General features: G+C 47.1%; 1 protein-coding gene and 1 long non-coding RNA gene across 9 annotated transcripts in view; one reads left to right on the top strand and one right to left on the bottom strand.

Annotated features, from left to right (window-relative positions):
• Positions 1-14,172, bottom strand: part of LOC310679595 (uncharacterized protein) — an 81,679-nt gene extending 67,507 nt beyond the window's left edge. For 2 of the 8 annotated variants that reach the window (XM_083445132.1, XM_083445133.1), the window contains exons 1-3: positions 11,402-11,526; positions 9,172-9,280; positions 8,434-8,566 (exon numbers count right to left, since the gene is read on the bottom strand). In XM_083445132.1, coding sequence (XP_083301258.1) covers positions 8,434-8,566; positions 9,172-9,280; positions 11,402-11,445 — 286 coding nt within the window. In that variant the 5' untranslated portion in view covers positions 11,446-11,526. Of the gene's footprint in view, positions 1-8,207; positions 8,567-9,171; positions 9,281-9,972; positions 10,177-11,062; positions 11,282-11,401; positions 11,527-11,908; positions 12,595-14,072 lie in introns of those variants that run through there. The other 6 variants (XR_014512363.1, XR_014512364.1, XR_014512365.1 and 3 more) reach the window with 6 other exon arrangements.
• A 116-nt stretch (positions 14,173-14,288) lies between these two features.
• Positions 14,289-27,667, top strand: part of LOC310679644 — a 51,306-nt gene continuing 37,927 nt past the window's right edge. The window contains exon 1 of the long non-coding RNA XR_014512435.1: positions 14,289-14,315. This is a non-coding gene — a long non-coding RNA (uncharacterized lncRNA). The remainder of the gene's footprint in view (positions 14,316-27,667) is intronic.

Genomic DNA, 27,667 nt, shown 5'->3' with positions numbered 1-27,667 from the left:
TGTGGTTTAACCCACAGCACCACTCGCGTCTCTCTTTGAACGCTTAGTTTCCATTAATCATAGGAGTGAAGTAAATATCTCCCCAATGCAGATCATAGGGTACACATGCCCTTACTAATCCCTGCTTCCAATGTTCTGGCCAAAACAAATATTCGCTTGAATGTCTGCCCTGCATCTAGCATTAATTTTCTAGTTTTTAAGAATTAGAGTTACATAATTAACTTTTAGTGTAACCCATTAGACTACTTGTTTTTTGGTTTTTTCTGTTTCACAGTGTGGTGTCCCTCCTCTAGGCTCTTAACTCCCACCTCATTAAACACACACACACCATACTGGGCTCTGGGCAAATGAGCAAATGCAATACCTTTAAAGCCCTAAACAGCCTCAGCCCTATATACCTGAATGAGCACCTCCACCGCCATCATTCAGCCCTGACACTGAGGTCCAGCTCCGAGGGCCTTCTAGTGGTTCCCTCACTGTGAGATGTGAAGCTACAGGGAACCAGGCAGAGAACCTTCTCGGTAGTGGTGCCCGCCCTGTGGAACGCCCTCCCATCAGATGTCAAGGAAATAAACAACTATCTGATTTTTAGAAGACATCTGAAGGCAGCTCTGTGTAGGGAAGTTTTTAATGTATGATGTTTTGTTGTGTTTTTAATATTCTGTTGGGAGCTGCTGAGAGTGGCTGAGGCAACCCAGTCAGATGGGCAGCATATAAATAATAAATAATAAATTATTATTACTACTACTACTACTACTAGACAAGGGCACTGAGGGGAGTCAGTTCCTCACTCACCTATCAGCAGCTGACTTACGCCTCTTTCTAACCTGCCTTACAGGGTTGTTGTGAGGAACAATGAGATATTTTTAATCATAAACGCCTTTTATACCCTTGCAGGGGGTGGGGGTGGAAATGATTACAAAGGCTTTTCAGGCTCCTTGTATTTCTAGGATTCTAGGAACCTTGCTGTTTCCTTAAAATTGTATCTGGATGCCAGATCCCAGAAGCAGCTAGGCCATTTGCTAAGGGTATATATTATACAAGGCCACTGGGAATGTAATTCTAGCTGCTTTTGCACCATCTAGCATTTGTCAACATTATATATTTCTGAAGAAGGCCATATACATCGGCTATTATTAGCCCCACAATGCAGCAATCTCTAAAATGCTAGATGAAGGGAGAAAGAAACCCATGGTCATCAAAATGTTAATTTAGACGACAACAAAAGAGCACAAAGAGTACAGGCATTAAAAATGCATCAGCCCCTATCATTAAGATATATATATATATATATATATATATTCATTCCACCAGCTTATCATATTAAACAAGGAAACCATAGAAATACAAGTTTAAATAGATGTTTACCTAACTTATATACTAATGGCTGAAACACTTCAACCCCACAAGATGCACAGCGACACCATAAAGCAAATAATTATTGTATATTCCGTCTCATTTTTGTGTTGAACTTGATACCCAGGTAGTGTTTTTGACACCAGAAAGAGGATGTGTACAGAGGCTTGTAACACAAATCAGAATCTTTCAGATCCTGACTCATTTTCTCTTCAGCCTCCCATTTGCTATGTTGTTCTCCTACTGACTGAGGATTTTAGGCTGCTACCAGTACTTAGCTAACAGGCAGTGCCATTGAACTTAAAGGCTGCAATCCTAACCCCAATTACCAGGGGGCAAACCACACTGAGTTCCGCAGGATTTACTTCTGAGTAAACATACCTAGGATTGCACTATAGGACACTGATCCGGGTTGACATTGCCAACCAGCTTCTTAAAACGTAAGAGAAAGCTTTGATTTTTTAAATATATATCTTAGAGTTTTAAATGATCTTGACAAGAATAACATTAAAATGAATAAGAGTTAAATGCAAAAGGGCTGACACAATCATAATAGGATTCATAAAGGAAAGATAAATTTATCTTCAAAAATATACAAGCAATGTTTCCTTTTCTACCACATTCTTTCTGATGGGGAAGAAGAGGGAAGAGGAAAAATCATGTTCAGGAGCATCGTTAGGTTGTTAAAAATGTATTTTAGGGAAGAGGACAGATCTGGCTACATAAACCTGGGGGGAAATGAAATGAAACTCGGGTAAAGAATCTCTTTGAAATGATGATGGAAGAGGCTAACTTGGCTACTACTGGGTCCCCCCCCCCCAAAAAAAATAATGAAATGCAATTCGGCCCACCCTCCACTAAGTATGCATTGAGTGTAGCAAAAGCTTGCACCCTATTTTAGGAAATTTTGGTTGTTCTAATAAAGGTTTTGTCCTAACCTAATTTGGCCTGGAATTATTTCATGTCGTTTATGTGAGCTATAGCTGCAGCCACAAGAAGCCACTGCTGGGCTCTCTTATGCCAGCACTGACCTTTCTCTCCTTGGGTGCACTTGAAAAATACCCTTTACTCTGCCCTTTAGTTTATTTCTATTTGCCTCTAATATTGCTCTGTATTCTTATGCATGCTCGTTGGTTTCAATATTGCATTGTTTACGTTGTCCGAATCATTTCAACCACACCTTTGTAAACTGCCTTGGAATCGCTTGGTGAAGCACGTTTAAGAGACATTTAAATCAAATGAATAACCAGCTCCCTTTAGTAGTATAAAAGTGTGCCGCTGACATACATGTGGAACAAAAGTCCAAAAGAGATGCTCCGCTTTCATGCTAGAATGAGGGACGTCTCTTGCAGAGGTTAAGAAGAGAGGTGGGTACTGTGTCCCAATACGAGGCCCTGCTAACAGAGCTACAAATTCTCCCTCTCAGCATCCACCATTGCCTGGCTCCTGGGCTGTTCAGGGTGTGGTCTACATTCCCTCTTCCCGCATAATATATGTGCTGATCCTTCCTGCTCAAAGAACTCCAGCTGGAGAAAGTGAATTAAACGGAACACGAAAATTTGATTTGGAGAATAAGCACATCTGGCTTTCAGACTGAGATAACTAAGTGCTTACGGCAACAGTCTAACAAAGCAGAATCTCCGACTGTATTTTATATACATTACTCTGTATGTCGGTTTATCACAACGCTGAATGAGTTCAGTGCTTTCCAGCTGTAGCCAAGCCTAAGTGCAGGTCTAAGTGCTTCTGCTCAGATTTCTCCCTTCCTCGTGTTTTGCTTGTTTTTTTTGTCTCTGCCTCTCTTCTCCTTCCTTTCTCATTAATGTCTCCACCACTGTCAGGATTTAGATTGGAAGCATCTTGAGAGCAGGGACCTTGATATAACAGTTGTAATATATAAATAATGCCACCGGCAGTAGTAACAACAGCAGCAGCAATAATAATAATCTAATTTGTTGGTGTTCTTTTGTTTGTTTGTCTGTCTGTCTGTTAGTCACCTCATGATTCTCTGCAACTGAAGTGAGGTATATATATTTTAAATAAACAATTCCCAAATAAACTACCAAAGGCCCATCTAGTCCAGCATTCTGTCTTTGACAGCAGCAAGCCGCTGGAAGGCTCACAAACTGGTGATGATGGCAATAGCGTTCTCCTCTTGTTTGCTCCACTGTGCCTCATCAGTTAGCCAGAGGTAGACTGCTTTTGGCTCTGGAGGTTCCATTCTCAGTGGGACTTTACACACATCTTCCCCGAGATATCCCTCCATAATCTGCTCTTATGATAAAATGAACTCTTGCGATAAACACTGGCCCTGCACTTTGCAAACATGATCTTGTTTATCTCTGCCCGCTTTCCTCTGCACAATTATCTCCATGCAGGAATAACATCATTGTGAAGTGGCCCTTAGCTATGATGACTAACAGCCATATCCATGAATTTGTCTAATCCTCTTAAGAAGCCATCTATACTAATGGCCATGACTTAATTATGACCGGAAATCTTTGGGGATAGGAAAAAATAGGAGAAAGACACACCCAACACCTTCTTTTTCCAGAGTCACTACATTGCTTTTTAATATGTACCCTACATAGCTGCCCAGCGTGAACAGTTGAAAGCTTTCCCCCATCTGAATTTGGAAACTGTATCATCCTTCCTTGCTCCTCACCTGCCACCCTAATAAAGGATAACTCTGGGCTTCTGGACTGACAAATGGAAAATAACGAATTGTTGCTCCAAGGCTGCCAAATTTACTGTGTTCCACAAGACGACCATGCTTTTACTTCTTTTTTAAAAAATAAAAATCTCTCTGTGTGTGTTTTTGTGCAGGCTTTTGAATTGTAAGCCACCAAAACGCAATCGTCAGGTTTTTTCGGTGTGACACTCAAGTTTGTTGCTGCTGCTTTTACGCCCATTGCTTGGTGTGAACCGCCTAGCAGACATTTCAATTGCGCTTTCTGAATACGTTGCCACTGCGTGGACCTGGGGGTTAATAAGCAGGATGTCGTTCAATCAATCAAGATGTAAGATCAATATAGGGAAGAAGAGGAAAGGGGAACACACGAGCGCACACACACGATTTGGGAAGAGCCGCCCTATCGAAGAAGGCGTCTCTAAGCGATAGGAGTGACTCTCGCCAAATAGGGCGCCACTGGAAAGAGAAAGCGCCAGTCCCCATTGGAGGCCTTGCCCCTCCCACGCTCCCCTCTCCAACTCCACCCTTGTTGCTGGAATGTTCGGCAGCTCCAACATTCGGCAGGGAAACTGGAAATTTCGAGTACTCTCACTTTTGTACGCGCCTTGAATTTCACCTAACCATTTCTTGGATTAACTCCGTTACGCCTTTGACCCCTTTCGTCATGTGGGCAGGATTTTTAATAGGTTTTTGTGAATTTTTTTTTAATTAGAGAAGAACAAAGTTCTCCTAAATCCTACCAACCTCTTTATTTTCGCCCCCGCACTGTAAAAAACAAACCATGCTGTCGAAAGCAATGCTGGTGCTTTTTTTTTTTCTTTTGCGCACCCCTATCCAGAAATTTCCTGCTCCTTTTGCTGTTCTAATGCGGCACAGCCGAAAGGAAACTTGGGTGTGGCCAGGAATGGGGAAGAAGAATGCTGTTAAGATGGAAGCAATTCTTCCCCGTCACTCACGATTTCAAATCCCGGGTCTTTCCTTCCTGACTCCTGACAAAAGAAATGTGTGTTCTTCGGGGCAGGGATTTGTTTTGCTTTGCTAATACTGACCCTTAAAGGCGCCGTCTACACACTTATGGAACCATCACTATCTCCCCACAACCCACTCATAAGGACCACTGACCAGAGGAATCGACGACTTAGGAGAAGGGCCTTGGCTTAGCCTCCGCCACACACAGATCAGAGAGTTCAAAAATCCACCAATCATTTCTCCAAGCGGAGGGGGTGCCTAAAATAAACAGCGGCTCCCCTCCCATGGCCCCGCAAGGATCAGGTGGACAAATAAAGAGGAGAGGAGTGAATTAAGCAATTATATAACAGATTTTTTTTAAAAAAAAATGCAGAAGGTATCCTAGCAGCTTTCGCTTCAAGAAACGATTAGAAAGGAGGCCCATACTAGCAGTAGTAACTAAAACGTTTGGACAGAGACATCCTTTTGTGAAGTTTATCCTGGTCGTTTCTCACTGATCGACCTTTTAGCCCATTCCCGTCCTCCCTCTTTGCTCACACACAAACACACATCTAAGGCACCACGTATTTAACGACGGGCCACCATTAACGTCCCGGGCTGTAATCCTAAAACCACAGCTACTCAAAGTCCGGTTTAATTCAGTGGGGTTTACTCCCGGGCAAGCCGGGTTAGGATTGCAGCCGAATGAGTGTTCAGGATGCTCTCAGACTCTGGTGTATTTGGGCTGCAAAAGCCAAACCCGGCTAGGCTAGTCTTCTAGAATGGGGTCAGTCGTCCGTTGAATCCCAAGGGTCAGAGGAGGAGGAGGAGGAGGGGCGTTCTTGCTGCCGCCTGGTTTTATTACATATCCCCCTCCCCCACCACCAATGGGGTTTGCTTTGGACAAGGCAGCCTTCGGGCAGTAGTAACAACTGACTGCGAAAGAAGGGCAATTTACCCAGGCGGTAGAGAGAGACGGGCTACTTGGAACCGGGGAGGAAAGGAAGAGCGCAGCAGGAGCTCTAGTGTGGCTCGTAAAGAACTTAGGTGAGGAGTCCCTTCGACAGCGTTGCTCTAATCCAGTTGGTTGTCCCACAATGAGAGAAGAACAACCAGCAAATTATGGATCAGATGTGGGAAGCAAGCAAGGCACAGGATTGAACCCAGAGGTGAATGTGCCACTTAAGCCTCTCCACACTGACACAACCACCATAATTACGTAGTATGTTTTCTATTGCCAAACCACGAGTTAAATTTAATAGCTGCTGGGGCGAAGAATTGCGGACAAAGGGACCTGGAACAAATAAACAACCCCCACTTTCTCAACCACACCAGGGCATATTCCTATTGCTCTGGACTAATTACTCCCTCTCCCAAATTGGACTCCCCCGAATTATTTATGGGGGAATCGTCATCCCCACAAGATAAGTTACGTCAAAAGAGAGGGAGACCAAACGGACATCACTAGGGACTGGATTGTATTTTGACCATAGAACTGAAAGGAGAGCAGGCGCTCTTTCTTCGAGTCTGTATCTCTCTCTGGTTAGATAATCACGTTCCTCTCCCGCGTAACAAGAGAAGCGAGTCCAGAGCTGTGACTTAAAATGGTAGTCGCTAGTGGAGGGTGGGTGGGTGGTAAAATGCTAACTCAGGGTGTGGTAGCTCGTCCCAGACTCTGCTTCCTTTTTTTCCTGCAGGAAAGCGATGGACCCAGATCCTCCTCTTTTACAATAGGGGAGGCCACATGCCCTACTTTGGGAAAATTTATCCCTACTGCCTCGGCCTTGGGTGCAAAGTAATAATAATAATTGTAATTATTATATATAGAGAGATATACACCCCGCCTTAAGGCCTGCGGGAAGCGGCTCCCTATTGCATCAGTCCGGCACTCATTAGGGTCACCGAAGCCTTCCTACAGAACCACGGCGTGGGAAGTCCAAAAGAATCTCTGCCCCGGCCTGTCTACACAGAGGCACTGCGGGAGGACTTCTTGATCAAAATGCCGCAATGTTGCGCACCCTACTATCCTAAAGAAACGGAAACTCCGGATTGTGTGCGCGTGAAGTGTATAAAAATGACACTATATATATAATCCCTATGGTGGAAAGCTTGGGTCTTCTTCATCCCTGTTCCGTGGAGCTGACCAAGGTAGCTAGTAGCGAGGATTGAAGCAACTCTCTAAGGCTGCAGTTTTATACACATACAGAACTCAGTGAGATGCGCAACCGGATCATATGCCGGTTTTAAAGGGCTCTTTCGAGTCTAGGATCTCGGCCAGACTTCCAAGAAAACAGTTCAAAGATCGAGCTGTAATCCCATGCATTAGGATCGCTAGAGACTAAGGCTGTCCCTCTGTGCACAGTTGGCTGCCAGTCGGCCTGCTAAATAAGGTCGGACTTGCTTCTTAGTAAACACGCGTTAAAGCCAATGGGGTTGACATCCGAGTCAACGTGTTTAGGACCGCATCGCAAGAGACAAGAGAGAAGGAACGGGTGACACTCCTACCCCACCTCCCTGGAGCGAGAAACCAAGCGTCCAGGGCTAAACCGAATTAAACCTGTCGCTGCTCCCTCAAGTTTTGTTTTGTTCCCACCGAGCACGCAGCCCTGGTCCAAAAACGCAATAGAACCGGGCCAGGCACAAGCGGGAAGCAAAGCTGGATACCAATGTACAAATTGCATTTGAACACCCAATCCGCTAGTCCTCCTTGAGATTTACTCCCGACTCCACCTTTGGGCAAACACACAAAGCCACTTCTTTCCATCCTGACAAACCACCGCCGCCACTCTACCAACCCCAACCTCACCACCCCTTCCTTCCATCCATACGTGCCCCGGCTCCACCCTCCCAATGGCTTAAGGCGGATCAGAATCCCCGCTTGCGCGTCTGGCACCCGGGCGGACCAATTCCACTCCGGTTGGGAGTGGATCAGAAGTAACAAAGTGGGGGAGTCAATAATCCGCATTAAGAAAGAGGACGTCCGGAGCCCGAGCACAGACGCCAGGACTCCACAGACGCCCCCCTCCCTCCCTGCCTCCCATCTCCGCAGTATCCGAGTGGGAAGCTGCAGTGAGGCAACCCCGCCCCGGTTGAAGGGGTGGAGAGGTCTGGTGCAGCCGGAGATTGCGAGGTACAAGAAAAGGGAAGTACGAGAGCAAAATGAAATAATGATTATTATTTAAATATATATGTTTAAAAAATGATGCGCTACCTTGGCAACTAGAGCCGTTTAAGGAGCCAACCGGGGTGGGTGGTCGCTGCCCACCCGCCTGCCGCGAGTACTCTCCTCGACTACGCGTATTCTTAAGCAATAACAACGTAATCCGTATTATCCACCCAAGAATACCCGTCACCGAAGAGAGTCAGAAAGCCGGTGGTGGTGCTGGCGCCGGTGGTGATGGAGGAGGAGGCGAAGCGGAGGCTGGAGCTGCACGCACCGCGACAATAAATCCACAACTGTACGTCCGGTGGCCCAGAGGAACGGGAGGAGGAGCAGGAGGAGAATCCAAGAGAGAGTCGCCCAGCGAGCGATGGTCCCAAATCCACGCAGGGCTGCTGGACTCCGGGGCCCTGGCAAGGCAAAGGAGAAGAGGCAGCCATGAAGGACTGGAGCGAGGGCAACTCCCGAGAGCAATTGGCAGCAGGGCAGATGCCCAGGTCCAAAGGCGCAGGCAGGCAGGCAGGCGAGGGCCACAGGCACACACACGCATGCACCCCGCAAGCATGCGGCCACATCAAGACACGAGCCTTGCCACGCCACGTTCAGATGCGTGACCCCTGCGAGGAGGCAGCCCTATTCCCACGCGACGCGTGGACGGAGCTGATCCGGGTCCATCTGGGCGCTGCACAGCCCCCGTCCACGAATGCCCCAGACGTGCTTGGATACCCCGTCAGCAAACATAAATAACCGAGCTGACAATCCAGCCTGCTTGCGTGTCACACAACACACACACACATGTTCATATCAAACCCCACAGACCGTCTATCCGCATAAAAGACGTAGGCGCGCGTTACAGACGCATCAGCTGCATGCAAAGACTGTGCACCCAGGAAGCCGGCCGCATGCACCTCTCCAAGGCACCGTTATACGCATTCACTGCTCCGTCTATCCATCCATCCATCCATCCATCCATGCATCCCTGCATGCATTCATTGCTCCGTCCGCCCAGCGTTACCTGGCCAGCTTCCAGCTTCTTCTTCTGGGCTTGTCTGCCATCCTTTCCCCTCTCTCGAGTTCTCCCTGGGGTTGCGCTGAACGGCTCTTCATGGCAGCCGACGCGATTTCTGGAGAAGAGACGCACAGTTAAGCACACAAGTCTTACCGAGCTGTTTGCTTAGACTAGCAAGGTGAGAAAGAGCGCATGGGTGGAAATCTGATCAAGAAAACCGCGCACGCCCGGGAGAATTTCAGCTAGGCGCTTGGAGAGGTCCCGGCTCGCGGGGGAAAATAAACAAAAAACATACTCTCTCCGCCGTTGTCAGCTGCTAGAAGGCGCCCCCGGAGCTGTCGGAGAGAAGCAAGTGCCTCTCCGCTCCAGGCCTCTCGCATGCTGTATAACCTAAGGCTAAAAGTCCCTTCCGAGCGCAGTAATATAAGATAAAATAGAAACCATCCATTTTTCTTTCCCGCGTGCCCCTAAAGAGCTGCGTCTCAGTGGCGAGGGCTTGACGTTTTCTTAAAGCAGCGTTTTTGAGATCGCCTGATAAACGCGTGATAGCACATCCTAGGGATACTCTCTACGCCTTACGGTCTGGCCAGCATGTCTCCAAAGTGAAAGCGCTTAACCGAGTTCCCCTGTCTCTCCCCTTCTCACTCCGTCCCTACGTACATTTGTACGGATCCATTCACATTTCTTTTTTACAAAAAAAGTTTGCTCATCCTGCAATGCTGGTATAGTCAGACACAACGTGTGAATGAACACTCTACAATCAAGAGCCAGAGTGGGGGCGGTAAAGGAGGTCTTTGTCTGTCGAACCTGCAGCGGTTGCCCCTGAGGATAAGGGTTTAGGATTCGGTTTCCTCTAAAGGAGCAAACAGAATAAAATAAAAATATTTTTTAAAAAAATCCCAGCGCACAGTAAGTTTGGGATGGTTTTGTTCCGCCTTGGCTGCAAAATACAAAGAAGCGCCGCTAGAAGACTGGGTGTGGGTGGGTGCTGCACTCTTCCTCGCACCAAGACTCATTGTAAGGCATCTGTCTAGCTAGAGAGCTCTGTAACTGACCAGCTTGTATATCAGATTGCAAGTGACATTCACACAAGATGTTTGCGTTTATTCTTGCCAGATTTCCTCCTTCAGGACCAGCTCGTGCTTTAATACCAGATCATTACAAAGACCTAGAAAGAATAACTGCTTCTTTCTTTTTTAAAAAAATATGCATATAGACACCCACCAACACCAACAACATCCCAAACTACTTACATGATACAGATAATAATTTAAATCATTAAAAAATAATGACACATGCAACTTCCACGCATTCTCTTCAGTTTTCAGCTACGTTTCTCACCCTCCTGAAGGCAGAAGGCTGAGGCTGCACTACGAGAATAACAGCTATAAAAGAAACACCAGCAGCAGCACACACAGAGATTCCTTTCCCTCCGCTGTGCACAATTGAAGATTGACACACTACAGAGAGCTCGGGCAGGGGAGGAAAAGAGATGGGGGCAGTCTGTCCTCCTACTGAACTCTCAGCCAGAAAAGCCGCTTGACGAAAGTCAACACGCCACCAGTTTGAGGCACCTCATCTCTCTCGCCTTAATTCCGAAAACAACGTGTCCGAGAATCCCCTCGTGCCAAAAACTCGTGGTAGGGGAAAGGCTGAGGGTTGATAGCCAAACTTTTCCAATAGTAGAATTACTATTATTACCCCCAAACACAGAAGCCCGCATAACAAAATGCACTTTGGCGATTTCCCTCCCCGGGCTGAGAAATCAGCCCCAACTCACCACCCCCACCCCGGAGTATCAAGCGCCCATTTCCAAACTTGCTCCATCAGTCGCGCCCGTTGACCGCTTCAATGCAGTGATTACTGTGCACGGCCCTCCTTGCTGGATAGCACCTACCAAAATGGTCGAAGGCAGTTCAGCACCGGGGCTAGTGGACAGCTCCGTCCTTGGGGAATCCCTCCCCGCTGCACCAGCGAGGAGAGCTCTGATGAGCCCTAAGCCAACAAACAGCGGTCCCTCCTTCAGGCAGGGCACGGGGACTTAACGAGAACACCATTTCCTACCAGATCGCTTGCCTCTGGGCGCATATTCTATTCAAACCTCCTTAAACTGTCGGCTCCATCGCCACCCCACCCCTCAACGCTCTCTCTCTCACACACACAGACATACACAAACACGCCATGCCACACCACAAACCCCAGTGCCATCTCTGGCGCTTTGTTGCTCCTTCGATACCTTTTGCAGCTTCTGGAGCCCGGAGCGACGCTCAGCATCAGCATTAACTACCTTTGTTCATGGAAAGCCATGTTGATTAGAATCTTCCTCCCTCCCTACCGTAATAACTGGAGGGACTGAGCCCTCCCAAAGCCACCGATCAGAATAACAGGCAAGGAAGGCTCCGCTTAAAATGTCAAATATTTCTCTGTGTTGATTTGGGGTGGGTGGGAGGGTGAGGGGCTAGGAAGAGATCAGCAAGCCATTGCCAGCAATTGAGAATAAAGCTTTAGAGCAGTTCAGGGATTGCCAAGAAGAAGAGAAACGCCGCCAATATAAGCCAGGGATGCGATGACTTATATGAACTGTGGACCAGGCAGGATAAGGTGCAAGCGCACGCAGGGGGTTAATCAGAGAAATATTTATCTTGATTAAAGTGCTGCCTCCTTTTCCAGAGCCGAGAGAGTCACTCCTCGCCACTTCCTCCCCATGCAACTCCCAGAAATCCACCTCTATTGAAGCGCTTACCCTTTAAATCCTGGTTTCGAGCCGAACTCCAACTGTGTGTAAAACCCAGGGAGGCATCTGATGAGCTAGGGAAAGAAGCTCTGGGCAGCGGAAAGCTGCCTCCCCCCCGCTCCGCACTCTCGCCTTCCCTCCTGGTGCCGGATTATAGTGTTAACAAGCCCTGGGAAAGGGACCTCGGCGCCTCTGGCTGGCTTTGTGTGCTCCGCTGCCTTCCCACCTCACGGATGCTGGTGTTCTCCAAGTCCCCGACGATCGCCTTTCAGATGCTGCGAGCTTCCAGAAAAGAAGTGATGGTGGGGGTGGGAGGGAGGAGGGAGGGAGAGAGAGAGAGAGAGAGAGAAGAGGAGGGAGAAGGAGAGAGAGAGAGAGAGGAGAGAGAGAGAAAAAATCGCCTAATGCAATCAAATCGATCTGATCTACACCATCTGTCGCCTGCCACTACACACAAACGTTAAAATAAGGAAAAACGGGAGTCACTGACAGCTCAGGAAAGGCTGGTCTTGCCGAGTTCATTTTGAGCAGAGCTTAATTGGGGATGGCCAAGCACATACAGCAGCCACCGAAGCTTCTGTTAAGCCATCAAGCACCAGATCCCAAGCATGCTAATGGTGGATTAATTGAGGAAGATCTGACGTGCAGGCTTCATACAGCTCATATTCATGACTTCCTATTGGGAAAGGACCGATGCTGGGTGGTATGATGGTAAACGTGCAGTCCTAAAAGAGGGGGGGGGGGAGCTGCTGAGAAAAATGGCTCTGTGTTCCCAGCCTTTCCCTCTGATAACAAACATGTGTCGAGCAGAACCGTTTAGCAGGGTGGTGTGTGTGTGTGTGTGTTTATGCATGCTCTTGAACCAGAGCTAGCAAGCCCCGCACGTTGCATTGTAAGAATAGATATGTATATCAATTCTTTAGGGACTGTAACGGTCTCGAACGTATGGTTGTTACAGGGTCTTGCTCCTTTCGAAGAAGTTAGGCGCCCTTCTTTTCATGATGTGTGTGTGTGTGTGTGTGTGTGTGTGTGTGTGTGTTTAATCTATACCATCTCACTTGCGCTCAAAGCACACCCAGATAATGTCTCTTAAAATCTCAGCGCTGCTAATTTCATCAGGATTGACGCAAAGTCGCTTTCTTGCCAGCAAACCCCGGGACCTTTCCCCCCACTCAACCTCCCAGTGGGAATTATTTTTGAGAAAGACATTTCCGATCACTGAAATTTGGACATGGACTGATTAAATATGGGTTTCCCACCCGTTCTTCCTAAGGCTCAGACAGTGGAGGGAGGGGGAGACCCGTGTGTGTGTGTGTGTGTCTCTGTGTGTGTGTTTAGAACAGCATTTACTCAGTCTGCCACCACCAAATTTCCTTGCAGCTTCCAGTCCGTTTGGGCTAGTTGTTAAAATATATAAAGGATGCAGAAAAAGTTGGAAGGAATACACACTCGGCTGTTTCCTCTCCTCTATTCTAATGAATACGCCGTTAATGGGGTGGGAGCAGGTTACACTACAGCAGCTCAAAAAACAAGTTAGCCAAAATAGTCTTTTAAAAAACAAATAAGCAAACAAACACGGAGCGCGAATATTATTTTCGTGTGAACGCGGTTTGTTTTTTTTAAGCGGACGGCAGAAGGGAGTTGAGTATGATATGCAAATTAGCGTGTCGCTGTCCACATACCTGGTGCTGAAACGGAAAGGTGAACCGCTCTAAAAGCGGAGACAATAGCCAGATAGGAAGCAAACAGCAAATTTATTACCAGGAATCGGGACGTGGTTCACTGCTTGCTTTGGAAGGGGGAGGGAGTGGAGACGGGAGGGGGGGGGTGTCCCGTCCCTATATAAAGCCCACACGTTTCTCTTGCCAATGGCTGAAGCAATTAAGATTCTTGTCAGTTCCCACTCCTCCCTATTTGATTAGCAGAGAACTAAAAAAAAGAGGGGGGGTGTATCTAAATGACCGACTTTAAATATTCCGGTAAACAATTAACCGTTTAGGATAATTCTAGAGTTAACTGGACCTGTCTCTTGAAAGTTTGGGTTAATCTCTTTAGAACAAACCTAACGGTTATGAATTAGATTAGCCTTGGAAAATGTAGCCTAAAGACAAACACACACACACACACACACATCTTTTGTTTCAATATCCATTAATTAAGCACCACTGCCTACCTACGCAGCAGTCCTGGGTCACAGCCACGTGTCTGAGCCTAATCTCCCCAGCTGCCTTTGTTATCATCCGTGTCCAACGATTGCCCTCTGCAGGTCAGCCTTCGAGTCCTCCCAGGCAAGGCTATTGCAAAAAATAAAAAAATGAAAGAAAGAAAGAAAGAAAGAAAGAAAGAAAGAAAGAAAGAAAGAAAGAAAGAAAGAAAGAAGTATGGCAGACGAATTGGTCGCTCGTTTTAGAGGCAGGTAGGGAACTTTACAAGCATTCCCGGAGGCTTAGCATTAGGACACTAAATGTTTATTTAGCACTGTATGTATGCGCGCGCATGTGTGTGTGTGTGGCCGCGCTTAGCATATTACACCCCCCCCCCAACACACTCACGCTTGCTTATGATCTGAAGTTCTGTTCTTTCTGTTCTACTCCGCTAGTTGGGGAGTTTTGTGCTAACAATTTTCAGCTCTGCTATGTGCTGGAGTAGACCACATCCTACTGTCCACAACTCACCCCAAATTGAAACCCGGCCAGGAACCTGACCCGCAGAAAATCTCTGGGCTTCAATTGGGTGTTTAAACACAGCAAGGAATTCAGTTTCTCCTTAATCACAAACGTATGGGGGGGGCAGTTTTAAGGTAGAGTAGTCACCTGGAGACTCACGTCCTGGAGAACGAGAATCCCTTGGCCAGTCAGAAAGGCGACTCAGACTACACCTTTCTACTTGCAAGTTGCACAGGAAAGATTGCTTAGTGCAGCTTAGATTCCTCTGAATGCACGCTAGCTCCTTCTCTCTCCCCCCCCCCCACAACGCCCTCCCCCCTCCCCCTTTTATTGCACACATGACTAAAATGACTAAAGGGGGAAACATTTTTTGCCTTTTCAGTATCATGAAGATTCTGAATGGAGATCCCGGCCCTTGTTATTGACTGTAAAAAAAGAAAGAAAGAAAACCCCCAAAACCAGAGGTAGCTATTATTCTGGATGAATTATTCCACTGATAAAATGTGTGTTCGGTTGTGTAGATGTGCTTGTAGACTGGACTGCAAGGGTTGGGCTTTAGAGGGAAACCGATCCAATGGAGAAAGAGAGACAGAGAGAGAGAGAGAAACAACAGCCCAGTTAATTGCCTCTTGATAAGGATCGTTTTATATTTCTGTAAAGAGGATTGTAACTTTTGATTCTCTGTCAGGTATGATTCCCGCAGTGATAGTTGGCCGCACTTCATACAGCGCAAGCGAAGAGTCAATCAATAATATGCAAAATGCCCTATTAGGAGATACTAAGGCAGACTAATTATTAATCGCTCGCTTAAAGGTAATTGAAGAGCGTTTGATTTGTCCTGTTTAAAAAGCATTAAAGGGGGAAAATCGGAGTCGTAGGCGTAAGATGGGGCGGGGAGTTGTTCTGTTTTGCCTTGGTGGCTTGCATACATTTCCACGTGTGCAGTTGAGGAATCAAATATTTCTCAACAAGGTAAAGGGATGGGAAAGCAAGAAACGTCCATGCAAACCTCCCACCCACCCCTCTAAAAACAATAATGTTGTCACTGGGGTCTGGGGGATGAGGACTGCACGCCACTCCTCCTTCGGGAGAACATCGCTACGTGAAAATTCTTGTTTAAAGTATTATTATTAAGGGACAATCCCAGCTCAGTGACGTCATCTGACTTTGCACTGGGTGCCTCAACTCAAAAGTAAGGAAATGGTGTTGCACCGAAGGGGGTGGGGTAGCAGCTGTCATTCCAGGGCCGCAAAGGAGGAGTTGATGCTTTGATAGCCCAGCTCGCCTCTCCACGCCCCGCCCTCCTAGGCAAAGGACAGAGTTGAAGATTTGCAATGCAAGTTGCTCTTTGCCCTTTAGAGCAATCGGGACGAGCTTCCTCAGATGAGCATATGGAGTGGCTGACTATGACCACTGGGTGGTAAAGCTATCCACGTCGGGGGGCGGGAGGCTAACCATACAATGCAAATCTGACTCAATGCAGCTATTTCTTTGGCTGGAGGCAACCAGCGACGTCCCCTTCTTCCCTTCTCTGGTGGTGATTTCCTTTCCATCTTTCAAATCATCGTGGTGACAGCAGGATAAGCCAGGTGGTGTGCCATTCAGAAGTATGAGTGATACTCCCAGGCTGTTTGGGAGCTGAGAGCCCATCCATATTATAGCATACAGCAGATTCCCTCTGGAACTAGGCTTGCTAGCACCCGACAATGCTTTTTTGGTGGTTCTGGTGTCATGGGGTGTGCCTTAAGTCAGAGATTGCCCACGTTGTACCTCCAAGTGCTGTTGAAGTACAACTCGCATCATCCCTGACCATGGGCCACCTTGGCTAGAGCACTGTGGTCCAAAAACAGCATGGACGGCACTCTGCTGACTACCTTTGCCTTAAATCAGAAGTGGGAGGCCTTTGGTCCTCCATATGTTCATGAACTTCCTTCATCCCTGGTTAGAGGCCTTGCTTTCTGAGGCTGATGGGAGCTGTAGTTCACATGGAGCGCCGAAGGTTCTCTACACCTGCCTTAACTCAAGGGAGAGTAACTCCGATGTAGCAGAAAGAACACGGGGGACAGGAAGGACTTCCGTTTGAGATGGCGGAGTACATACTGCGTCCTCGTCTCAAGCCTCTCTCGGGCACATCCGTTCTGTACTTTCAGAGGAGGGCAGACTTCGGCTTGTCAGATCTTTGATTTTCACTAGAAGCCCATGATCTTACCAACCAGAGCCAGGTCTTTTAGAATTCAAAAACAGGGTGCCTCTGAACACATTCCGAGCCCAGGAAATTGCTCTCAGTACCAGAACTGAACTGAGATCACCGTTCTTTTGCACAAAATTCTACGCCTGCCCTGGCTAGCTTTCTTTCAACAGCCTTAGGTAGGTGAGAGAAGCCATTTTGTTGATATCGCTAATAAAAGGAAGTCCGAAGCCCTTGGCGATCCACTGCAGGTCCCCAAGAGATCCGGACCAACCTACCCTTGCTTTAGAAACCCTTTGAGGTGGGATGAGGGAACCGGTGACTTCTCCGGGTGTTGAAAACTGCAGGACTGTAGATTAACCCAGTGTTTCCCAAACTTGGGTCTTCAGCTGCTTTTGGACTACAACTCCCACCATCCCTATCTAGCAGGACCAGTGGTCAGGGATGATGGGAATTGTAGTCCAAAACCAGCTGACGACCCAATTTTGGGAACCACTGGATTAACCGGACCCGAAATAGCCTTTTCTCAGATGCACCTGGGAGTTAATTAACTACCTTCTGTGTGTAGCGAATGAAAATAACACGCGCTCTGTGCATGTTCAGGAGCCTCCTCTCCCACATCACAGCATTCCACCAGGCATATGCTGCGGATGCTGAACCCTCGCGTTGACGTGAGGCTCAAGGAGGAGTCCTTTAAACGAAGCCAAGGAGGAAGGAATAGCAAGGAACCAGAAGGCAGGCCGCAATGTTGGCATGCAAGGAGGGGAAAAGCGAAGTCCGGATCCAGCGATGGGAACACCATCAGCCCTCGTGGTGATCTCGAGCCCAGAGGGAGTAAAGCCCAACCGCCTAGAGATGCCGATTGATGGGCGGAGCCGCAAGCACCTCATTGCCAGGCAACTCACGGAGCAGCTAAAGGGCAGCGCTCAAAGGCCAGCGAGCAGCACACCCGTCCAGTGACAACGGGGGGGGGGGGCAACTCCGAGGCAGAGAGGGCGGGGGGAGACTTCCAGGCAGGAGGCAAAAGCACGGGACGTGGCTAACAGCGCTGAAGAGGAGACAGAAGGAGAGTTTCAGATCTACTGCCTGGATGCTGATCATCCTCGACCTCGAGGCTCTGTCTGCTTCCTTTGATCTCTCGTCCTCGCCTTTCTCCCTCTCCACCCTTCACATGCACGTGCACGAGTTCACCCTAGTACGGCTGCCAGACGTTCCTTCTTTTAGAGGGAAACCCACTTCTGCTTCCGAGAACTTCTTCTACTCAGAAAGTTGACGACGGTGGTGGTGCTGCCAAATTTTCACACGGTGGCTACTACCGCTCCCGGACAAGCCATCTCTGGGATAGCACAGTCGGGAGAGCATGAGGCTCTTAATATCAGGGCGTTGACTAAATGATCCTCGTGGTCCCTTCTATGATTCTTTGATGATACGGTCAGCCTTCCGTGAGCTCAGTCGTCCATGCCCCTGTCCTTTTGATCATTTGTTTCTCTTTTCCCGTTTTGACGAAGGAGGGCAAGGTTAGACAATGTTCACAGCTGGGCAGCATTGACCAGAATTCAGCATTGGAAGGGATGCCGTCTAGAGAGCCTCTTCTGAACTAGGCCAGAATAATTCAGTGGGCAACCGAGTCACACCCAACCTCATAATCTTATCTGGGAAACACACTTGATCAAGGGTAGTAGGTAACCTAAGGCCCAGGGGCCGGATGCGGCTTAATCGCCTTCTCAATCCGGATGGTTTCAGGAATCAGCATGTTTTTACATGAGTAGAATGCGTCCTTTTATTTTAAATGCATCTCTGGGTTATTTGTGGAGCCTGCCTGGTGTTTTTACATGAGTAGGGTGTGTGCTTTTATTTAAAATGCATCTCTGGGTTATTTGTGGGGCATAGGAATTTGTTATCCCCCCCCAAAAAAAAATATAGACCAGCCCCCCACAAGGTATGAGGGACAGTGGACCAGCCCCCTGCTGAAAAAGTTTGCTGACCCCTGCACTTGATCCTGGACACGGCTTGCTTTCCGACATGTAAACGTCTGGCCATTCCAAATATATGATTTTATGTTATTGATCTGGATCCTGCAAAATTGTGAACAAGATCTCTTACACAGTTTGCCAGAGTGGTCCTTTTTATGTATCTCTGTGTGCTTTAAATGATGCTCTTACAAGCCCTATCATAATATCAGCTGCAGCCAATCCATTAGGGCAAATAGGCAAGGCTGGCACAAGACTTTTTGGCACCTGAGGTGAACCACAAAATGGCATCCCCCTCCCTGCCAGGGAAGAAGGAGGAAAATAGAAATCAACATCAGGGACAAAGGGGGAAGAAAGGTCTACATCAGGATCCACTGCCACTGTGGATCCTGCCACCTGAGGCAGTTGTCCCACCTTGTCTCATGGGTGGGCCGGCCCTGCAAATAGGCCACCATCCTACCAACCTCAGCCAGCTCCACCCAACTGCCTTCTTATATTCAGTCCATACGCAAGAAGAGCCTGCAGGATCAGGCCAATGGTCCAGCATCATGTTCTCACAGTGGCCAACCTGTAGAAAAGCAGCAAGCAGAATTTGGGCACACGAGCCTTCTCACCTCCAGTGGTTTTCAGCAACTGGTGTTCAGAAGCATTGCTGCCTCCAACTGTGGCAGTGTGAACAGGTATTTTATTTTCTCTGTCCCCAGTCTTTCAAGACTGAGCAGTCCAATGTGTTGGTAGGATGAGAGCCAATTCCTTGGCCTGAGGTCCCTTTAGCTCTCTCAGTAAAATATTTGAGGCGCCCCCCCCCCCCATGAGTTAATGGGCATTGTCATTCAAATGGTGTGTGCATGCTGCATCTTGTGATTGATTATGATGGGCTGGGCTTACAAGAACCCCCTGATATTTTATTCAAGTAGGCACCTGCAGTTAGTAGCCTTGAGTATCAGCTTAGTCTCAGTGTTGGCACTGCAGAAGTCAGCAGGGAGGAGGATGGTGGCCAAACTAGGACCCCTGGGCTCTGCCTGTCATTGGCTCTGCATACACTTCCTAATGGGCTCTTCACTTTCCTCCTCTCCAGTTCCAATGCACACCTGTCATACAGCAGTCTGCATAACAGGGCACAACGACACATGATCCATGTTTGAACCTCTTCCTGGTCTATGCAGATGGCAGTAGAGGCGTGGCCTGTTTTGACTCAAGTACCAAGTAGGCAGAGTAGCCACCAACCCAGGGATGTCAACTTGAGTAAAATATTGAAGGGAGGGGGCCAGGTAAGCCTTGTCCTGCAGAATCGATTACATAACATGGTGCACGGACACCATTCAAATGGCAATGCTCATTAACTTTGGGGCCCCCTCAAATATTTTATGGGGGGGGGGACAAAGACCCCTCGGTCCCTGGGAGTTGGCTCCTATTCACCAGCCTATGGGCCCTACGCCTTTTAGGGGCCCCATGACAACGGATTAAAAAAAGAAGAAGATTTGATCTTGAAAGAAAATTGCAATCAAGCTTTCTTAGTTCAATGTTATACCACTTGAGATTTCGACTGCCTACGGGTCTCCACAGGGTTTAATCCGGCACTGGCGCAAGCCTCGCCTTCTCCTTTTTGACCCGCGTGGGGCTCATCAAACTCCCGCCTGCCTCTGCACACACTTCCAGCGGATCGTTAATTTCCTTTGTGCGCTGGTTTCCAGCAGACAGCTACTGATTTACGCAGCACGGGTGACTACGATCGCACGCACGCATACACGTGTGTTGTTGTTGTTTTTCGGTGACCAGGCCGCGTTTGGGTCTCTGAAGGAGCGCTTCTCGTGGAGAAAGCGATGACACGTGTACATCCCCAAAGGACGCCTGACTCGTATCTTTTTGCCAAGCAGAGCAAAAGCATGCCCAAGTAAAGGGAAGCTCCTTTGAAAGCGGGGACTTCCCTTCCTTCCCTGTGGACTACCTTGCAAGCGGGACTGGGTGGCTGGTCTCCTTCCTAGCCGGTTCAAGCGACGCACCCATCCCGCCTGCTTCGAGCCCAAACGGAACTCTGTTCGGCAGAGCGAAGGAGCCCCCTGCTGGCCAGACGGCGTTAGGCGCGCAGAGGCGAAGCTTGCTTACAAAGAGCCTGGGCGGGTCCGCAGAGTGAATGGAGCCGAGGCAGTCTGGGCTGTGAGATGCTGGACAGAAACCCATAGAGCTCGTTGAGGGTGTCAGCCGCCGTCTCCCCCCCGCCCCCGGCTTCTGAAGCCTTGAAGGAAACACTGAATTAACAGCTGGACGGCTGTGAGCAGAAATCCTAGATTTCCGTTGTTTGTGGCCTTAGATGAGCGTTTTTAGGATTCATCAGCCTCATACTTCGGGGTACGTGAGGGCACAGGTAGCAATGCAGCCCTGTACATCTATTATTTTTTAAAATCCTCTTGAGAAATAAGTGATATTGCAGATCTCCCCCCCCCCCCCATTTTTGGGTAGGTAAGTTTGTTTGTTTTCTTTAGAGAAGCAGCACGAAGTTCATATTTTCCATATGCTCCAATAGTTCTTTATGTCGGACACATCTTTTTTTTTGTTTCTGTTGTTAATGGGAAAGAGCTTTACTTATTTGTTTATTTGAAAGGATCTACTGATTTAAGGGAAGTCTGTGAATTCTTTGGCTTTGGTGTTAACCTTAGAGCTGCAAACCAACCCCCTCATCCCTGGGTCCCGAGGCTCATTGAATTCAGTGGAACTTCTTTACAGGCATATGTAGTTAGGCTCCAGCCTAAGACAGAGTACACAAAATTTGTTTAAAGCAATTGGGAATTGTAGTTTGTTGGAAATCATAGGTCTCTGTGGGGTGAGCTATGGTTCCTAGGAGTCTCTGGAGAAAGTAATGTGCTTTAAATGTGCCTGAAATGTATGGTGTGCAGCCATGGAGCTACAGCCCCAGCCCTTGCCTTCTGTTTTCTCAGGTTTGGGCTTATTCGACTTGAATTTAGCTTAGATCCATCCCTATGACTTTTGCTCATGTGACTAAACAGAATCTCACCTTGTTTAAACTTTGCGTGTTAACCAGGAATTCCAAACCGCTGTGGTCTGAGTGTCACAGTAGCCTTTCTCCTGAGAGAGGAAAACATGCAGCGTGTGGTCCAGAGTGTGAGATGTGAGCAGTGAACTCTTCAGTTCAAATGTTAACACAGCCAAAAACTCCCTTGGCGGCCTTAGGCAAAAAAGCCCCCACTATGTCTCCTTCCCTTCCCAGCTGCAAAATGAATATAATAATACTTGCACCCTTTGTTATATTAAGGTAAGTATTACGGGGATAATGTGTGAGAGAAGCACTGGGTATTTTTAAAGCTCTGTGTATTGCAGCCTTATAAATTTACCCACTCTCCTGCAAAATAGTAGCTAGCTAAGAGTTGCACTGTGTTTTTGCACTAGCCATTGTGGCTAGCCATACTGGCCAACTAGTCATGTCCATCGTGGAAATAGAAGATTTTAGGCTAAAGGGGAAATTGACACCTACTAAGCAGGCAGGCAGAGGAGGAATGATCACTCAATTTCCTCAGCACCATCACCGCTGGTCAGTCAGTAGTATGGTATCCATTCCTGCCAACCTCTCCTGCAAACTCAGAGAGCAGAAGAGCTTGCTTTAAGGCTGCTGGGTGCTCCTGTCCCTCAAGGAAACCTCCTTTAGGTTTTGAGGTCTGCAGAGTCCTTGCGGAGCTTCTAAAAGCTCCCCCGCTGCTCAGAATCCCCAGAGGGGTTTTTCCGCACTTCTTTGATGGCCGCAGCTAAACCGGAAGCCGACACCTGTGACTCTTAACCAGTCTGCCTCATCTCTGCCTCTTGGCTTCCCTCTTCCCATTCTTGTGCTTCAGCTTCTCCCACTGATTCTGGACTTCTTTCTGTCACAGACTCTCCCAGCTCATGAAGCCCTGTTACCTCTTCAGCTTCCAACACCACCTCTTCCTAGTCTCCTCCCCCTGACCATTCATCATCATCCCACCACCACTCCCCAGGCTCTGAGCTTTCTTCCCTTGATGGTTTCTCCCACCATCCCAAGGCTGCCCAGAAAAGAATGTGACCATCTTGCTGAATTTCCCCTCTCAACTCTATTTTAGCACCTCAGGACTTCTCCATCTAATTATACCAGGCCTTGTTTACCTTCCAACCTCTCTTGTAGCCTAGAATCACAACCTCGGTCCCCTGGCCTGCTAGCCTCTCTCTCTCTCTATCTCTCTCTCTCTCTCTTTTACACACATAGCCCCTCCTCCTGACCCCAGATGTTATGTGTGGCTGATTATCACCAATAAGTGTTGGGAAACATTTGAATCTCATCAGTGGAAAGTCTTTCCACTGTCAGCTGCTATCAGCTCAGCTGTGACTGAGCTGAAGTACACAATAGGCCGGTGGAGGGGGGAAGGTCAGACATGCTGTCCCAAGAGGTTGATATGATCAAATCCTTTTAGCGAAACAAGCATTTGCTTCAACACATTTGATAGTACTGTGTTTGACAACCTTCTCTTCCTTGCAGACAAGTGCTTTGAAGAAACACTGACCAACAGCTACCGTGAGCCTTTTTTTGGGGGGGGGGGGTAGGTGAAGAGATGAGTGGATCTCTGTCCATGACACAGCATTACACAGACACGGTCTCAACTCTCTCCCTCCACCAAGCACCAGAATGGAATGGCTGATCCCACAACATAATGTTAATTCAGTTGTGCTTAGGTCTTGCTTAATCTGTCTGGTGCTAGGCAGTCATATATTTTCTGGGTAATTTCATCTCTGTGAAACGTTTATTCTCCACTTGTGAGATCTGTTGTTGGATGGTTTCTTCTCATGTGATCAGTGTTGCATAAATTGCCTCAGATGTGTTACACATTGTTGCAAATTGGTACCGTCACCAATGGCCTGGTGAGGGGAGCGACAACTTGCATCAGGGCCTTCTCTGTGGTGGCACCCTTCTTGTGGAAACCCCTGCGTACCCCCAGCAAGAAAGTACTGGTCATGCCCATCTACTTGGTTACACCCAGAAGGGAGGTGGCTCTCACAGGTATGACAGGAAGTCCTCCCTGTTGGATCCACATTCCTCTGTGTGCCCATTCTAGCAAACAGGAAATGTTGGACTTCACTGCTCTGTGTATATATCCCACACTAGTCCAGCATCCCGTCCTCACAGTGGCCAGCCAGATGCCTGCAGAAGCCTGCAAGCAGGACCTGGGCTCAGGAGCATGCTCTCCTGCAGCTTCCAGCAACTAGTATTCAGAAGGGTATTGCTTTCGACTGTGGATGACGGGCTGACACACGCCAAATGAGGAAGCCTGGCAAGCCAAAGTAGGCCTATGGGTTGGCCGCTCTACTAGAAAAAATCTTCTGTCTGATACAGAGCGATAAGGGAGAGCAGGAAGGGTCTTGAATTTGCCCATCCATCCACAGTGAGCACCTGGGCCAGGCAACCATACAGGTTGCCTGCGCACAGCCTTCCCCCACTATGCTGATCTACCTTGCATATGCCTTTCTATTTAATTATAGTACTTATTGCTCCATTTGGTTCTGTTCCATACCAGTTGGCACGTGCAAACCTGTTGTTTTCTTTTGGTAAATGCTTTTCTACTTGTTTAGGAAGTGCATAATTGGTCAACCAAGTCCGTGGACTCTGACGATCTCGAACAGCTGTCATTTATTCTCCAGCACTAAATGACTTTACCCCATAGGTGTGCCTTGCGAAGTGTTAACTCCCCCAGCAGTGTGGACGATGCAGAAGTACTTTACGATGGAAGAAGCTGCTGTTGGATAGCATGGGTTCGAATTGCCCTAGCACTTAGAAATCCATACCAAAAGAGATGCTTTGGTCTATGCATTTTAATTCTGGACCAGGGCCTCCATCAGTAAATAAGTGCATCCTGTTTGATCCCCTTTAAAAACCGTCTTCTTGGTGATAAAAGCAAAACATGTAGAACATCAGAGGCAAACATGCTGTAATTGAATTCTAGAAAGCAAGTGTTCCTCTTGGCTAGTATTCCTACAGGCCTCTTCAAAATATGGAAATATATTGGTGTGTCCTGGAAAAGGCAAAGGAAAAAAAAACCTTCCTAAAAAAAAACACAAAAAAACCCCCACACAAAATCCAGCAGTTTTGGACACTTAGTTGACATATGTCTCATTATCTTACACCAGAAATGTGACAATGAGTGACAGGAGTCTGCCGAGAGATTTAAAGTGATGATAAAGGCAGCAAGGCTTTCCAGAAACACCGAGTCTAGTTCTTAATAGCTACATGCTTCTTTACATGCATCCTAATAATTTGACATTTATAATTCACTGTGCTGTTGAATTCCTTATCGTTTTCTTACTGTCAGCCCCTTCACATTTGGAAATAAATGTCCTTCCTAATTATTACGTGTAGTTGAACTCCTAACATTCTTTTTTTAATCTACCTTGTATTATCCCCCCCCATCCCATGAACAAAATGGGAACTAGGAAACTATTAATGCTCAGTGCCCTTTCATTAAAATTTAAACTCACACTGGTCTTAAATGTCATGCTAGAAAAAAAAAAAGTAACACAGCTTATAGCTCATTAATGTTTGTTAGTAAAGCAGGGCACATGCCACCGATTTAAAAATCATGCTTTCCTTTATTATGGACTGAAAGCAAGTTTCCATGACCCATTTTTCTTCTCATCCAAAGAGACTGTTGTGTGCAGCTCTTGAAGTAATCATCGTCCTTGCTAACCACCTCCCTCTGTGCTGCTGACTCTCAGACTTTGGGATTGTTGAAATATATACAGCAAGAATTCAAGTCATGTGATTCAAATTGGGTCTGCTAGACCCATTTTTTTTAAGCAATGTGGACTAAAGTCACTTGTGGGGCTCCTCCAGGATTAGGGGACCTGAAGCTTAAGCTTCATTCATTTCATAATAGATCCATCCGTGGTTGGAAGTGACTTCAAAGGACCTCTGGTTCAACCCCTGCAAACCAATGCTACAACATCCCTGATAAGTGACCATCCAGTCTGTGATCAGAAGGTGCAAGAGACCAACAAAACTGCTGAAGTTTAAGCAGGTCTAAGTCTGGTCAGCGTCCGGATGAGAACTACATGCACACAGTTTTTGGTTCCATGATGGAGGAAAGGTCAATGCAAAAACAGAAATCAAATAAATACACCCAACTTCTCCAGCCAAGGTGGTTCCACCTCATTCTAAGGCAGACCATACATGTCCCTTCTATGAGTAGGAATTGGGGAGAATTCAGTTCAGCTCACATTTTAATGCAAGCCTATTTAATTTGCTTCCCTGAAAAGACATGTGAAGTGAGATGCAGTTATCTCTAAACATACATACAGAAATGCAGATATATGTAACATGCATAGATCTGTGGAAAAGGACATACTGAAACATATTATAGTTAGGTGAGATTGCTTGCAGAATGTGTACACTGAGGAATTGCATACAAAAATTCCAGCGTTGGGAGAAAGCACACCAAAGTGGTGACGAATTTTCACGAGGACTTAAAAGCAACTTTGTAAATCGATGCAGAAATGTGGCAAGCCAGTCTTAAGAATGGAAAAGAGAGGAGCTTGTCTATGAGGCCTGCCATGTGGCTAACATGTAAATAATGCCAAGAGAACATTATTATCCATGGTTTTCAATTATAGCTGCCAAATCTTGTCATTTTTTTTAAAAAAAAAAACACCCCACCCCAAACATCAAATAATAGTTGCTTGGTGCCTTTTTGTACTTGCTTATATTGAACAGTGCCAAAATTTCCAGCCCAAACCGGGAATGCTTCTTAGTCTGCTACATTTATCTCCAGGCATGATTTATATGTTCTATTTTCTCCAGATCAGTGACGGGGATGCATTCTTAAGGAGTAAAAATAAATATGAGACAACTACACCCCATTAAACATTTTTATCTGCTTGTAGAATTGGGAAGCAGGTAATTCTTAGCGTCACATTTCTCAGAAGGTTTTCTTTAAAACACACACACACACACCAAAACAACTTCAAATCACTTCAATGTATTCCATGGCACTGCCAGTTAAATTTCATGAATTATGAAATGCTGCCTCAGACCTGTATAGTGAGTTCTTTTTCTTGACATGGGGTTGGAATAGCTAGATCGGAGATGGGAAACATATTTCAGGCTGATGGCTGCATTCCATTCCAGGGGACCTTTTGTGGGGCACATGTTGGTCGTGACGGGGGCCAGAGGTGAAAGTGGGCAGAGGAATGATGGAGAATATTATCTTTGTAGTTTCTACACCTACACACCACTATTTATCCTCCATCCAGACAAGCAAGAAGCGCTAGCAGAGTTCAAGGACATATTTCTGCAATGCAAAAACACTCAAGGAGAAAGGGTGTGCCCTTGGTAGAGTCTCAAAGGCCAGACAAGAAGGGCTTCTTGGCAAAGCAGCTAAATTGCAGCTCAGAAGCCAAACCATGTGCAATACCGACTCTTTTCTTGAAATTAAAACAATGTCCAAACACTCGTTAAAATATTCGAAAGCTTTTACTTGCAGAACATACAGCTAAAGAAGAATATATGCAAAGTAGTAGTAGTAGTAGTAGAAGAAGAAGAAGAAGAAGAAGAAGAAGAAGAGGAGTTTGGATTTGATATCCCGCCTTTCACTCCCTTTAAGGAGTCTCAAAGCGGCTAATATTCTTCTTTCCCTTCCTCCCCCACAACAAACACTCTGTGAGGTGAGTGGGGCTGAGAGACTTCAAAGAAGTGTGACTGGCCCAAGGTCACCCAGCAGCTGCATGTGGAGGAGCGGAGACGCGAACCCGGTTCCCCAGATTACGATGCTACCACTCTTAACCACTACACCACACTGGCTCTCAGTATTTGCATTCACATGTTTACATTCACGTGTTTATCCAAGCATGGGCTTTAGTTTTTCTCCGTTGAAGACTACAGCTTCTTCCTTAAGCCTTCAAACTGTGTCTTTCTCTCTTTCTAGTCCTTGCACTC

Source organism: Podarcis tiliguerta (genome assembly GCF_965153285.1).
Source record: "Podarcis tiliguerta genome assembly, chromosome: 6".
Classification (NCBI taxonomy): domain Eukaryota; kingdom Metazoa; phylum Chordata; class Lepidosauria; order Squamata; family Lacertidae; genus Podarcis; species Podarcis tiliguerta.
This window is presented reverse-complemented; position numbering and strand designations above follow the sequence as displayed.